We start from the raw sequence: 15,869 nt of genomic DNA on the forward strand, positions 1-15,869 counted from the left end.
ATAGAGTGCAGTGGTGTCATCATAGCTCACAGCAACCACCAACTCCTAGGCTCAAGCAATCTTCCTGCCTCACCCTCCCGAGTAGCTGGAACTATTGATTTTTTGTTTTTCTATTTTTGGTAGGCATGGGGTCTCACTGTTGCTCAGGCTGGTCTCGAGCTCCTGGCTTCAAGCAATCCTCCTGCTTTGGCCTCCCAAAGTGCTAGGGTTAGAGGTGTGAGTCACCGCACTCGGCTAAAAATGAATTTCTTCGTAATACATACACGTAAGACATACAGGAGGTTTTCCCAAAGACTTTGTAAATATTCTATATTTATTCCACATGACATGTCAGATTTCTTAAATATTATCAATGCAAGTGAATACTGGTTTTCCTCCATCATATCTCTGCTTTTGGACTAGCAAAATCAGCACAAGTATGATTTTCAAATGGATAGATTTTGAAGCCAGACATGGTGGTGTGTGCCTGTAGTCCCAGCTACTCAGGAGGCTAAGGAAGGAGGATCACTTGAGCCCAGGAGTTGTAGGCTGCAGTTAGCTATGATGGGGCCACTGCCCTCCAGCCTGGGCAGCAGAGCAAGGCCCTAGCTCTTTTAAAAAAAAAAAAAAAAAGAATCTCTGTGATAGTTTATTAAGTCAAAATTGCTAAAAAGCAGTTTATGTCTAACTGTACAACCCAAAGTTTTTCTTAATACTTGAGGATACATTTTTTTCCTCCATATTTCACCTCATTTTCTAATTATGAACAGAAAATACTATTATGAAAGCTATATTTTATATTGTTTTCCAAGTATTTATTCTATATTCTGTATGTTAACATGTGTAAATAAGAATTTTTGTTATTTACAGGTACAGATTTATGAATTAGAGGAACATAAGATTGAAACATGGAGGGGTAAGCAATATCGGGTATTAAAAATCTTTTAATATCAGGGAAAAAATGTTATTCTTAGTATATAAGTATGTTTTAATTTTGCAGATTCTTTCTGCTTAATAAAATGTTAATTAAAACATTCTATTTCTGTCTTAATTTCAATAGTATGCCATGCTGCTATAAAGGTTGTCCATTCTGTTTAATAGACATGTGTAGAGCAGCTACACCATGCAAGGCCTTCCCTTGGGGCTGGGAACATAAAGATGAGTGAGCTAAACAAACCCACATCGCTGCCCCAGAGCCACTGTTCACTACTAAGTGTGACCCTCAAAAATTTGCCTTTGTTAAAAAATACAACAAAGGCATGCCTAACTTTAACAAAAGCAAGCATCTGTTATTTAAACTTAATAATCCTTTACAAATTGTGGAGAATTGTAGGACAAGTGAACCTTCAACTAGATGATTTGGAACAAATAACATGGAAATAACTTCAAGACCATGTTCTTTTGTTTGTCACCTTCGTTGAAATTTACCCTATAAAATCATAGTGCCCTTTTCTGCAGCAGAACCAGGTTTTAAATTCTCACTTCTCAATTGTGAGATGCATCATGGTGCATTGGGCCGGGAGCCCGTTGGTGGGAATCACTGAGGGCCTAGTCTGTCTGAAATGGCAGAGCCTTTGTGGGGTGTTCAAGGAAAAGCCTGGGTGGGAATGAAGGGACCAATCAAAGGAAAATTTTCTTTTGAAATCGAGAAGTTTGGCTTTGCTTTCCGTAATGTGCTTGGTAGGAGAAGCACCCTTTATAACTGGATGTAAAATCGGAGCATCCCTTAGAGTTCTCTAAGGCTTTTGGAGCTCTTTTAATTCCGTATGATTTAGAAGTTTCGTTGAGTGATACATTTGATTTATTATGACTTTATCAGGCCAAACAAAATAAGTCAATGTGGGATCCATATGGCCTATTATGAAGTGATTATGTAACTTAACACCAAGACAGATCCTTCGTATCAAATTCCAATGTACAAGTGCTATTAGACCAAGGTTTAAGTATATTTAAATTTTGACATTACATAGTATTTGGTAGCAATAATAATGCTGAGATATTTTATTAGATGCCTTCTGTATAGTAACCTCAGTAAAGCAAATGAGTTAGAGTTGATATCTTTAGAAAAAAATTTTATATGCTAGAAAGATTCTCAAGATACAGTGAGTTTTGAGCACTAATTTGGTAAGATAATACTTAAGAACATTTAAAGAGCAAAATTTATTATAACTGATTTTATCTTATAACTTATGAAAATTAGTTTTCGAGGTTTTCATAAATGCTACATTTCTTGAGAGTAATATTAACTTGATAGCATTCTAGTGACCTCTGCTGGTATTGCTCTTTTATCAGATTTCTTGATTTTTTTCCTGATTCTATAAGCATCTATTGTTATATTGTTTCTTAAAAATTTAATTTTTGTGCAAAGGCAACATCCTGGAAACAGTTTGACGATTGTTTAAAATAGCCATAACTATAATTAACACAACAGTTTTAGGCAAATTAAATTTCTTTTTATTTAGTTTTTTAATCCTCCTAATTATTATTTGCAAACTGTAGAGTATTTGAATTTATGTAATAACTGTAAATAGCAAATATGTTACTAACTGCATATTTTCTTTCTATAAATACAGAGCTTTATTTACAAGAAACATTTAAGCCTTTAGTGAATATATCTCCAGATGCAAGGTAAACTTGTAGTTTTCCTCCTTTGAAAACATTCATTAAGATTTATCTGTTTTATTACCATAATAGAAACAAACTTGTTCTTTAATCTAGATGGGGCCTGCCTCCTTAATTCCAAATACACTTAAATTTAGGAACAATAGGAATCACAGCCACTGTTGGTCCACAGGATTGATGATGGACTAGGAACATGGTCACAATGAGCAGTCTGGAAAATCCAGAGCACCTGCAGGAGAACCAGTCTAGGGAGCATGTCGAAATTGCACATTCCTGGGCTTTACCCTGGACCTGCTAAATCAGTCTTTAAAGAGTAGTGCCTGGGATATGCCTGTAAACACCAACTCCCCCGGCGATTCTGATCCACACTGGCATTTCGAAATGAGTGTGCATTAAACATCAGTTCAGAGGCGGGCAGGAGAATGAGCTGCCCTCTCTGCAGTCTTCTGGTCTGTCCTTTTCCATCCAAGCCATCTGGGATGACTCTGATACATTTCCACACTTGGATAAAAGCATTTTTAAAACTCAAGAGCACTACAGAGAAAAAAGTGAAATGTTTATTTTCATTGTTTTATTTCCAAGTCCTAAAAAAAGATATACCCACAAAGCTTCCTTAGTGGCAGTCAAGGAGAAGCACCAAGTAGAACAGAAGTGCTGGCTCTACAGACTCTAGCCAGGCTGGCCCAGTGGCAGAGCCAGATGGCTGGCTCCCCAATCCCGGAGTCTGCCGCTACAGCTTTCGCTCTGTTGCTAATATTATTAGTCTGTTAGCTTTCCTAAGGGTTTAGATTTTGTCATCTTTCACATAAAATCACTAAGTGCACTACTAAAAAATTCCTCTTTTAGAGATTTGTGGCTTGCACTCGTATTTGAGATATATTAACACAGATTGTGAAAAATCAAAAAATTTGCTGAGATCCCTAATTTAGAACTTTTCCAAAACACTGTTATTATTGTAACATAAAAACATTGAAAAATGCTTTAAGGTAGGGGTGGTCCAGAGTTTTCTGATTTTTCTTTGAAGCCTCCTAACAACTTTAATGGCTTTTCCTGCAGCCTCTTCGATGCTGTATACTCGTTGATCAAAAATAAAATCCACAGATTGCCAGTTATTGACCCTATCAGTGGGAATGCACTTTATATACTTACCCACAAAAGAATCCTCAAGTTCCTCCAGCTTTTTGTAAGTAGTTTTTAGCATTTCTAAAGACATAGTTGCATTTTCTTTAACTAATTTACTTCAAGTAAATTGGCTCCTATTACCTTCAATAGAGAAAATTGTTAGTTTTGAGATCTCCCTTTCTAAGCTTCAGTTTCTCAACTTGCTACTATTTGAATTGTACAATCTCAAAGTTGATTCCAGTTAAAAAACAATCACCTTTCGGTGCAAGTATCAATTATAAAAAATGTTTGGCATTCTCTATTTCAATTAAAACATTTTAGCACCTAACATATGAAGGGAAATAAAGCAATTTGCAAATCAGTCTAATTAAGGACTGGTATACAAAACAAATTGAGCCGATATCTAGAGCAAAAATTGCTTTATAGTGCTGTTATTGGTGTCATGATTTTAGAAACATGTTAAAAAAAATACTGTCCCCAAGATTATTTTAATAAACTGCAGCAGTGGTAGAAAAACCCAGAGCAAATAAAATTTTGGCAAGAGAATACCATGTTGGTCCAAATTAGGCCTGTATTATCTGTAGGTTTCCTCAACTGCTTTCAAAATGAACTGGTTTCATAATCACCCAAAACTTAGAACCTCTTTGGTCGGCAACATTAAAAGAGGCTTGGAAAGAATAGGGAGTTTCTGAGAGGGTTTTTATGTTTTCCTTTTAATTATATGCACTGAATTTGCGGTTCTAAACGATCGGTCACATAGAAACAGTGGAGAAGGCGTTACTGGTTCTGAAGAGGTAATTTGAAGAGTGGGTTTTTAAAGAACGTAACATATTAAAAATCAACTTCCAATTAGCTTCCCCATTTTCTTCTCCACAGCTCCGCGTACGTAGCTAAATAGCATCCCAGTGCAGTGGGAGGCAGCCTGAGGGCCCCCTTTGCTGACAGAAGCACAGAGGGTTTGGTGATTGAGAGAGACCTCGTCGATCAAACCAGTCCTGTATTTTAATAGTTGACTTATGTAGGCAGATAGCACACCATGGTTAAGTAAATGCTAAGAAAGAAGGTAGGAAAGAGAAGAGTAATTTACCAAAAAAAAGGGTTAGAGATGCATCAGTATGGATATCAGACTTCACATCTGGGAATGCAGTAGCCTTAGTAGTTGAGCTTCAATAGAAACAGAGGGGCTGGGTGGGGTCATGTGTTCAGGGCCCAATTGTGCCAGGCTTGTAGCTCATTTAGTCTTTAGAGTAATCATCTTAAAGTGATATTAATCATGAGAGCTGATTACTACTGTGTCTGGCAGTATTCTCAGCACTTTACGTTATCTCATCCTCGCTGTCGGGTATTTGTATTAATCCTGTCTCATAAGTGATGCATCTAAGCCAGGGTAAGGAACTTACCTAGGGTTAGTGGCTGGTAAGTGGTAGAGCCAGCTTCTAAACCAAGCATTCTGATTCTGCAGCCACCCTAACTCTGATGCATTTGTCCATCCACTAGACCTGGGAGGTAGGCATTTTATCTCCTTGTGCACACAAGGCGCCTGGCTCAGAAACATGCCAAAGTCATGCAGATAATAAGCGGTAGATTTGAAGCCCAGGAGTCTCTGACTCCTCAGCCCAGACCATTTCTGCTAGCATGCTGCCACAGAAGAGGGAGTAAGAGCATGAGATTGATCATTCTCAGAGCTACTTTAGGTTTTTCTCTTCTATAAAAAGTAGAGGAAATTGCCTCTGCCTGGTACTGCCTTATATTTGGGCCAATGTGGTAATGAGAATCATGCTACCAGAATATTCAGCTAGAGGTTTTCAGATAAAAATATAGAATTTAAATAAAGAAATTTCAGAGCCTGATTTTTACTGAATTATGACATCATTTTCTGAGAAAAAGTAGCATTACCCATCAAAACATTTGAAAATTAGCCTAAGCATATCGTATACAACAGGGAATTATCCTATATTGAGATGGACTAGATGACCTAATAGGTCTTTCTTTTTTTTCTCTAAATTTCTAGGATTCTCATGATTTGAATATTGATGAACTCTTTGACTTGAACATTTTGTTTCTTCTAATTGTTCATCTTTTCCTGATAATTATAAGGTACACCAGGAGGATGGAATCAACTATACCCTTTATAAAAGGTGGATTTTTGAAACCGTAGACCTTATTTTGTTATAGTCAAACATGATCCTAGACTTTCTCTTCTGACTTATCCCTCCTCCTTTAAAACAGCCCATGGAAAAAAAAGTTAATTTTTAAAGATTCTTTTAATTCTGTTCAGCTGGCTTGTTCTTTGTGCCTAGTAGACAAAAACTGGAGTCCTCCAAGGAGAATTCAGAATGTAGAGGTGGGTGGTGTGAGGACTAGCTTAGCAGCTGCTTAGACAGCCACCATCAAATGCTTTGGGTTTGGAAATGTGTGAGTTCGTAATAAATATTACTTAATGCTGACAGCAGGACCAGGAATTTAATGTGAATAATCAAGAATAAAGGATTCAATTCTTGGTGGCTTATAGGTCTTAATTTCCCAAATAGACCTGTTGTTCCCTTCCTCTATCCGTGTTTTTAGTGAGTGAAGAGAAGGAAAAAATGTTCCAATGTTAACACTTTGTAATGTTTTACTAAGTAGTTATATAGGTATAGACATACAAACTGGTTTGAACAAAAGATACAATTCTTATATGTAATTTTTTCATATTCAGACATCCAGGTAGAGTGTTAGAAAAGACTAATTTGTTGGACATAGTTTTTCATTCAAATCTGGACATTTGAACATTCAAAGGCTGTATTCTGGTTCTAGAGCGTTTGCATGTCTCTCCTGCTTAGATGTCTGATATGCCAAAGCCTGCCTTCATGAAGCAGAACCTGGACGAGCTTGGGATCGGGACGTACCACAACATTGCCTTCATCCACCCGGACACTCCCATCATCAAAGCCTTGAATATATTTGTGGAAAGACGAATATCAGCGCTGCCTGTTGTGGATGAGTCAGGTTTGTGTGTTTGGCCAGTTGAACAGAAACAGCTATTTATCTCAGGGTAAAATTATTGTGAAATGACCTAGCATATCAGATTGGGGGATGGAGGGATGAAAATTTAGATATCGTGAATAAATTCAGCACCAAGGAGCATAGGATAATAAAAATTTTAAACTGGTTTATGTTCATATTGCTATTAAGGTATGATTTCATGTCCATTTAAAAATAGACAAGGTTATCAATCAGTGTTAATCCTTAGTAATTAGTTAAAACTGATTTTAAATGAGTTTTTTTGTTCCTAAGTCATTTTTCTAATATATATTTTTATTTTTAGGAAAAGTTGTAGATATTTATTCCAAATTTGATGTAATTGTAAGTATTTTTAATTTCGTTAAACTTGTCATCTAGAATGCATTTTGAAATGTATTCATTTAATCTGTTTTTATATTTTTCCTCGTTTCCTAACTTAATTAGTCCTAACTTTTTTGAGTCTGAGGATATTATCAGAGAATTTCATAGACTCTTCATAGTAATTGTGCTTTCACTATTCATTGCTTTAGCAATAACTTATATATCAGCAGTTTATAATTCTTTGCCTTTTCAGTATATATCTGTTTATCCATCACTACGGCATGTGCGTATATTTTAAATCACCGTACTTCTATGTAGTTGACTCTTCATTCTGCCCAGAGGCATGTCTTGGTGCACACAGGAATTCATGGCTCCTGTGTCACGAGCACCCGGTTCTTGCAGATGGGGAACGACTATTCTAAGGAGAAAAAGGGAACAGATTCTTGGGTAGCCCCAAAAGTGCACGCCATTTTCTGCCACAATATTGACGACCTCCCCATTAGCTTTTGCAGTTGACTCAAACCTTTTAGTTCATCCTTTTCTGTTTAACATAATAGACACCAAGAAATATGTTTGTTGGAATTTTGGTTGAGTGGGACCCTCTAAAAGTAATCAGCCCTGAGAAGCCATGTGGATCTGTGGGGCTCGTCAGGCCTGTTCTTCCTCCGTGGCTGCTTGATCCCCGTGGCTGCTTTGGGATCCTTGGTCCCCCAAAGCCTTCCCAGCAAACCCTGTTCCTTGGGAAAGTCTATTGATGTAGGTTCTGTAGCCCCGTGGCCCTTGTCATCCTTTACACGTTTAGACCATATCCCAAAGATTTTATTCACATACGGTATGGCACATTAGAGGGCGAGGATAGGGGAAAGCTTGGGCAGGATAAGCTGTCAGGATTTAACACTGTTGCTTCGTATGTAAGGTATACCTCGTGATAAGAAACCTTTAATTATGATTGCTAAGACAATGACATAGCAGTACTGATGGCATGTGAAGAGCTGAAATGAGAGAACTTTCGATGTACAGTGGTACTAAATCAAATAAACATTAAAGGTTTTAAAAATCAGATTGTCTTAAGCTTACTAGGTCAGTCACGTGAATTGAAATGAAAGGATGTAATTTATTCTTTATTACAGAATCTTGCTGCTGAGAAAACATACAATAACCTGGATATCACAGTGACCCAGGCCCTTCAGCACCGCTCACAGTATTTTGAAGGTGTCGTGAAGTGCAATAAGCTAGAAATACTGGAGGCCATTGTGGACAGGATAGTAAGAGCTGAGGTGAGAATGCTTTCCCAGATCCTGTTCCTCCCAGTCATCCTGCAGCAACCCCTAGGTGAATAGTGCCTCGGAAGTTCGGGTCACGGGAAAGGCCCAGCGAGGCGGCCCGCAGGCCAGTCGCGTAGCGTTCCATCCCTGTCCCAGAACCTGGCACACTTCTTGGCACACTATAGTGGGTGATCTCTAAAGGTTAGTTGAATTGAATTTATAAGTCCTGCTATCCTAGTTGAATGACATAAACTGGTAAGATGCATTCATGGTTTAAAAATATATATACTTGAGAAAACAAAAGCTGTCCCAGAAGCTTTAAGTCACATTAGAACTTTGAATTCAAAGTTAAAAATGTGTAATGTGTGTGATCTTAAAGTGAGTAATAAATCAGTAAAATAAAACTTAATTTTAAGTTTTCCAATTTTCTCTCTTCCCACCAGTCTCTCTCCCTCTTTCCTGATTTAGAGAAATAGTAACTGGCCTAGTAACGCTCCACTCCCACGCCTCCCGCTCAGATGCCCCATATGCTTCCCTGCTTGCAGTTCAAGTTCACCTCATAGACACCCTAGATAACAGAGGAGAGAGATCATTTTGTGGCATGTCTAATTCAGTATACCTTTTCCCAAAATCACTTCTTTCCTTTCTTGTTAGACAGGAATAGGAATGTTACCTGGCATCAAAACACAACATCCCTTTCAAGAGCCATTGTTATTAGAAATCCACTTAGCCCTCCTGTAATTCCATGTTCAAGGATTCCACCCCATGCTGTCCTTGTCCGTGTCTCCCCCAGCTTCAGCTGTCATGGCTTTTAACACGTTTAACATGTTTCACTAGAATCTTTCCCTTTTTGTACTTGAATTTAATATCCGTCACTACTTCTTTTCCAAAGGGTTTTAATTGACTCAGGAATACATCTTGACTTTTTTCCTCATTAAAATTTTGACAAGATGACTCATCCCAGAGCGACAAAAAACAGTTTTTAGCTTTAATGTAGTTAGAAGGGTATTCAGTATCAGTAACGATTCCATTTATTGATATGACCATAAACATAGCACTAACTTTTAGGTACCTCTGACAAGGAACATTTGTAAGCTTAGACTCAACAACAGACAACAGAATATTTTTGGTGATCATTTCTATCTGGTAGAATTATTCATTCTCTGGGTAAGATGGTCTCCCCTTGATCTTCAGTAGTTCAAAACATAGTGACTTAATTACTATCACTGGATTTATTATTATCATTGAATATTAACAAAATGTGTAGTATAGAATATAAGGCATTCTCTGATGATGTAAACCATCATTTTAATTTACAATTATAGTTAATAAATGTGTTATGTCACAGGATTATTGAAGAACCTAAAAGTTTTTTTAGAGAAACTTTTAAAAGAAATGTATGTGGACTGCCAGGAGAAGATGACCAAGTGATTTGCGCATTTTGGGGCAGGGAGGTTGTATGTTTTTTGGGTTTTTTTGCCTAAAGCAAGCCATGATGTCAGAAACATCTCCAACATAGTATCATTAGAGCCAAATTACAAAAACAGGATTTCCCTCTTTCCATCTCCTTCCTGTGTCCCCATTTTCTACTGGGGGTGTTGTCACTGTTCAGTACAGAGAGTGTCTCCCAGGTAACCAGCTGGCATGTGGTTGCCACTGGCCTGAGTTCTAAAGCGTCTGAGTCGGAATAGCAGTCGAGGCTCACTCCTGTCCCCAGGCGGGGATGCCTTGTTACAGTAATGCCTCAGAATGTTCTCCCTTCATTTAGGAAAGATTTTAGAGCAGAGAACTAGAGATGAATATAATCTATTTCACTTTATTAGAGTTCATTTATCTATTTGAGTATCATTCTTAATATATAAACTTCATAGAGAAAAGACAACTAGAGAAAATGAACACTCATAGTTAAGAGCAGTGACCCTATTTCTTAGTTTCCATAATCATTGGGACTTCTTTCCCACGTAAAACCAGGTATCTGATAGTTATTAAAAACTGAGATATACTTTAAAAAGTTAAAACTGTTTTATTTAAGAAACTATTATATGCTGGGCATGGTGACTCACGCCTGTAATCCCAGCACTTTGGGAGGCTGAGGTGGGAGGATCACTTGAGCCCAGGAGTTCAAGACTAGTCTGGGCAACATAGCGACCCCATCTCTATAAAAAATTTTTTAAAGATTAGCCGGGCACAGTGGCACACACCTGTAGCACCAGCTACTCAGGAGGCTGAGGCAGGAAGACCACTTGAGCCCAGGAGTTTGAGGCTGCTGTGAGCTGTGGTCGCACAACTACACTTCATCCTGGTGACACACTGAGACCCTATCTCCAAAAAGAATTAATAATTTTTTTTAAAAAATTTTTAAAGAATATTATAGCTACGTTTTACTCTGTGCTTTGAGTGGTATCTTTCATATATGAGTATCTTGAGATTTGAAAACAGCAGAACATAGCTGGCTCACTTTTCTAAAAAGTGGTCAAGCGAATTAGCACTGCACTTTAACATTAGGGCCAGAGATCTTCATATGGCTCCATCCACTGTTGCTTTCTCTCATCTGTGGGATGTATCCATTGTACTTATGAATGACTTCTGACGTCCTAAGTACTTGGGATTCATAAGTACATGAATGACATTTTGTCCAGTGTCCATTTTAACACTTATTTTTTTACTTTCACGTGTGACTTGCTTTTCTCTTGTCTGCAGGTCCATCGGCTGGTGGTGGTAAATGAAGCAGACAGTATCGTGGGCATTATCTCCCTGTCAGACATTCTGCAAGCCCTGATACTCACGCCAGCAGGTACAAGTGCTGATTTCTGACCCGTGCTGGAGTTGTCTGGGAGGGTGGGGGGTATCACCGTTAAGTGCGGCATTTAAATCGTCATTTCTCCACCGCCCGTCTACAAATCAAGGCTTTGTGTGCATTACTTTGTAAACCGTTTCCATTTTCTTTCCAGTTTTGAAGTCTGAATGTTGTCCTTGGGTGGGAAGAGTTTATAGATAGATAAAGTATTCCGACGTGGCAGCATCCCAGCAGTGCCTAAATGATGGGGGACCTGTGCCCATAAACTCTTTCCCATTAAAGAGTTAAGATCTCTTCAGTTTTGCGTTATTGGAAGACTACCAACTGGAAAACACAGAGGGAAATTCTTGGGGTTCTAACTATTAAAACCTTCATCTTTCTTTAAAAAAAATAAAAAAGACAAGTGTTTTGAGTATATAAAACAAAATACCTAAACACAAACTTTTCTCCATTAATATTGTATGGAAATTACATTAATTACCAAATGGAGCTGTGGCTAACTTCATTTTCTACCAGATTTGCTGTGAGTACACTCTCAGGATTCCAGAGGGTCAGTGAGGAGCTGGCCTTCTCTGGTCTAAGAGGTGGCTCCAGCGTTCTTACACTGCCAGCTTTGCCTGCCTGCCTTCCTCCTCTTCCCGTTCCTCCACCTTCCCAGCCCCAATCAAATAGGAACCCAGCCTTTGGCGGGGCCACAAGACCAAGATGGGAGACTAAGCAGCATGTCCTTTGAACTCTCAGGAGTCAAATATTAAATGATGTGTGTACGGCAGTATTGATTTTAGTTCAAAAATCAAATTCAGCTAAGACTAGTTTTTAGGTTAACAGTCTGTAACCTAAAGATATCCACTCTAAAGAAACCTTCACTACCTGTAAGAAACATATCTTATTCACCAAACAAGAATACCAAGAGATTCCAGTAGAACAGTCATTTTCACAGGCGGTCCTCAGAATGTTCGTTTTGGGGCCACACCCCACATCTACTGGACCGGAAATTCTAGAGTTGGGGCCTGATGGAGTCACTTCCAACTTCAAGTGTCAAAGAACCTGAAACTCCCAATAATCTTTATGATCATGGAATATTAACAACTAAATGAATGTGAGACTGTTGGTCTCATTATTTGTGTACCCTAAAACTGGAAATAATCTAAATATCTTTCAAAAGAAGGATGGATAAATTGTATGTATTCATTCAATGGAATACAGCATTGAAAATGAACAGTATCACTGTAGTCAACAGTGGCGGAAGCTCACAACCATGTTGAGCAAAGGAAGCCAAATCAACCCACACCCTGTGATTACATTTATATATTTCCAAGAGGCATAACTATACAGCACCTTCCTGCAATTAGAAAAAACCTCTTCCCTGGGCAGATTTATCCCCCCAGGGACATAACTTGGCACCTTCAGCAAAAGATACCCTTTTCCAGGTGGCCAGCCATGGATCAAGGCACACAGTTTGCCCAGCAGAGTCAGGCTGAATTTCAGCTCTCGTCTGTCCCTCTGGCCAAGATTCTTAGAGCATTACAGACTCAGAGTAAACAAGTCAAGTGACATATCCTCTTCTTGCCTTGGGTGTCTCAACCCATAAGAATGAGAATGTTGGGCTGAATGAGTTCGAACTTCCATCCAGATTTGATATTTCAAAAACTCTAAGTCATTGCAATGTTCCTCCTATCTCTTGGTACAGGGAAGAATCTGTTTCCACCTGGAGTTTGGAATGTATGTTACCATAGACATCATGTCATAAAGATAGGGTAGCTGGATTGGAACTCTTTATGATACGGTGTATATAACACTATTTGTTGCGGAAAACGTTCTGCATTCCTCATAACTGGACTACTGGTGAACACTTGGAGTAGAATTCACCGGGAAGTCAGGGAAGGCCTGCATCTGATCTGCAGTAGCTGGCATGCTTACGCGTGCTCGGAGACGGCACGACACGAGCAGCCAGCGAGGAGGCCAGCACTGTTAGTCCAAGTCTGGTTCTGCCCCCTGAGAGCTGTCTGAAGGTCGGCAAGTTACTTCACCTCCTTTAGCCCAGTTTCTTCAACTACAGAGTGAGCAGACTGATGAAGGCCCAACTCCCTCCTGAGATACCACTAGATGAAATGAAAAACTTGAGCGAAAGCTATTTATGCATAATAAGGCTCTGTGCCCAGAATAAGTACTGTTAGGTGCATATTTATGGAATAATCAGTAAGGGGTACTTTTTAAATAGAAATATCCACTATCATGTGATTAAAAGGTACTGATGGTGATTATTTTTACCAGATAATGGCCATAATGCCCCCAGTAAGGATATTGGTTCAATACAGTAACATTTTCTCTTTTTCAAAAAGCTTTCAGCAATAGTTCATTGTCAAATTCAGACTGTCCAAATGAACTTAAGTATCTACACAGGCATCCAGTGAGTAAGCAATATGATGATAGTAGCTGCAACTTTTTACCCACTTATTCTAATAGATTGTTAATCTCTGTTTTGTTTTTTTTGTTTTTTTTGAGACAGAGTCTCACTCTGTTGCCCGGGCTAGAGTGAGTGCTGTGGCGTCAGCCTAGCTCACAGCAACCTCAAATTCCTGGGCTCAAGCGATCCTTCTGCCTCAGCCTCCCGAGTAGCTGGGACTACAGGCATGCGCCACCATGCCCGGCTAATTTTTTTTCTATGTATTTTTAGTTTTTCCAATTAATTTCTTTCTATTTTTAGTAGAGACGGGGTCTCGCTCTTGCTCAGGCTAGTTTCAAACTCCTGAGCTCAAACAATCCGCCCGCCTCGGCCTCCCAGAGTGCTAGGGTTACAGGCGTGAGCCACCGCGCCCGGCCGATTGTTAATCTCTTTCAAAAGTCTAATGTCTGTTGAAAAAACTAGGAGAGAAACTACTATGATGAGAAAAATAGTGGTTCTCCCTCCCAATCCATTTTGAAATTTCCTGGCCAGATACTTGTAGGTATTATGTGAAATTATCCTTAGAAATGTTATAATGCTTTTTTTTACATTTTTATAAACGTGCACAACTGAAATACTTTGTACCTTCTCCCAAACATACCTACATATTTCTTTTTTAAATTTTTTTAGCAGTGGAACCCTTTCTTTCTCTTCAAATTGAATCTTGCATATTTAGAACGTAGATCAGGACTGCAAGCATGGTGGGTGGGAGTGGGGTCCTGGAGCCACCTGCCCTTGCCACTTCTCCCCTTTCCAAAGCCTCTGGGTCATCCTCCCAAGGCACTGCCGGGCACAGGTAGAAACCACTGCTGTAGAGAGCCCTGCCGTCAGTGTGAGCTTTGTAACTCTCATTTTCCATCCGCTGACAGGTGCCAAACAAAAGGAGACGGAAACAGAATGACCACCGTGAATGTAGACGCCCTCGTAGGAGAACTTGAACAAAGTTTCTGGGTCACGTTTTGCCTCATGAACACTGGCTGCAATAGAAGAGAGTAAAATGGTTAAGAATGTATATCGGGGTTTAATGATGGGTATTTTTTCCAGTGATGTTAAAACTAAACATAAAAAAGAAAGATTTTATGTGCTTGAAGATTCAGGCTTGCATTAAAAGACTGTTTTCAGACCTTTGTCTGAAGGATTTTAAATGCTGTATGTCATTAAAGTGCACTGTGTCCTGAAATTTTTATTATTTTTCATTTCAAAGAATTCACTGGTGTGGGACAGGTGACGTGACATAAGGCGGGCGCACGGCGTGCGCGGATCTCAGTGCCTTATGTCCGGAGACAGCAATGCGCCATCACCGCCCGCCGCAGCCGGAGCGCACGCGCGTGGAGCCGCACCGAGCTTGAATGTGGAAGTCTTTAACCTTTTACCAAATCAGTTTGTTTTCATTAGATTTGTCAAAAAGTTGTAATTTGAATATAAGTAATTACTTTTAAAACTTTAACGACACTTTTATGTTTAAGTGTTCTGTTCTAAGCTACCATGTAAACAGGGCTGCTTTACAACAGCTTTATTTATTTTTACTTTCATGCAATTTTTTACACGTCTTTTGGTGGGTAAACTTCACCAGATCCATTAATAAACTCTTGGTTGTTATTTTAAAATGGCAGATTTCTCACTACTTAAGTTTGGATCTGGAAAGGATATGATTTCTAAAATAGCCACTGTTGGGTTTTAGAAGCGGAGGTTTCTAAGAGCATGTGGGGAGACAGGCTGGTGGTCAGGAGGAAGCCAAGTGCCGGGAAGATGTCTATTTTTTTCTTGTGTATTGAAATGTAAAATCATGATGTTCGTATGATTGCTGATGCGATTGTTTTTGTAAATTTTATTGTGGCATATACAGTATTGTCATACGGTTGAAGAGAAACAATGTTTCTTGATGTAAGTGCTCTGAAAATGTTGACACTGTATATATATATGAGGATAGTTTGGTTTTTTGTTCTTTGGTTTGTTTTTTTTTTTCAGATTGAAAAATTAAAATAAATCCTACTATCTACCTTTGTGTTAAAGAAGTGCTTTAAAATACCATATATTTCAGCACGTACTAAAATCCTACATGCAGTTTTCCACTTAGAGATTTCTCCCCATATAAAGGATTAGCACACGAATTCTCATCTCCTTTTTTTAACATCATCAGAATGAAAACCTTAATTCATAAACCTTTTATCCCTCCATTATTAAATATGAACATATTTAACTAAAACTTCCCACAATTTTCTTGTGCTGAGGTGTCAATTTTTTCATTTCCCAGTAGGCGAGGTGTGAGAGAGAGAACATATGTGTGTGTTTCACCATAGAAACAACACTGGTT

The 15,869-nt window shown here is 38.8% G+C and overlaps 1 protein-coding gene across 1 annotated transcript in view; it reads left to right on the forward strand.

Moving 5' to 3' along the window:
- The window catches only part of PRKAG2 (protein kinase, AMP-activated, gamma 2 non-catalytic subunit), a 30,979-nt gene extending 15,423 nt beyond the window's left edge, over positions 1 to 15,556 (forward strand). The window contains exons 4-11 of the mRNA XM_012662146.1: positions 850 to 895; positions 2,553 to 2,607; positions 3,658 to 3,784; positions 6,546 to 6,711; positions 7,031 to 7,068; positions 8,178 to 8,324; positions 11,013 to 11,106; positions 14,425 to 15,556. Of these exons, the coding sequence (XP_012517600.1) occupies positions 850 to 895; positions 2,553 to 2,607; positions 3,658 to 3,784; positions 6,546 to 6,711; positions 7,031 to 7,068; positions 8,178 to 8,324; positions 11,013 to 11,106; positions 14,425 to 14,456 (705 nt within the window). The 3' untranslated portion in view covers positions 14,457 to 15,556. The remainder of the gene's footprint in view (positions 1 to 849; positions 896 to 2,552; positions 2,608 to 3,657; positions 3,785 to 6,545; positions 6,712 to 7,030; positions 7,069 to 8,177; positions 8,325 to 11,012; positions 11,107 to 14,424) is intronic.
- The last annotated feature ends 313 nt before the right edge of the window (positions 15,557 to 15,869 follow it).

This window comes from Propithecus coquereli, unplaced genomic scaffold (genome assembly GCF_000956105.1).
Source record: "Propithecus coquereli isolate 6110/MARCELLA unplaced genomic scaffold, Pcoq_1.0 Scaffold75, whole genome shotgun sequence".
Lineage (NCBI taxonomy): Eukaryota > Metazoa > Chordata > Mammalia > Primates > Indriidae > Propithecus > Propithecus coquereli.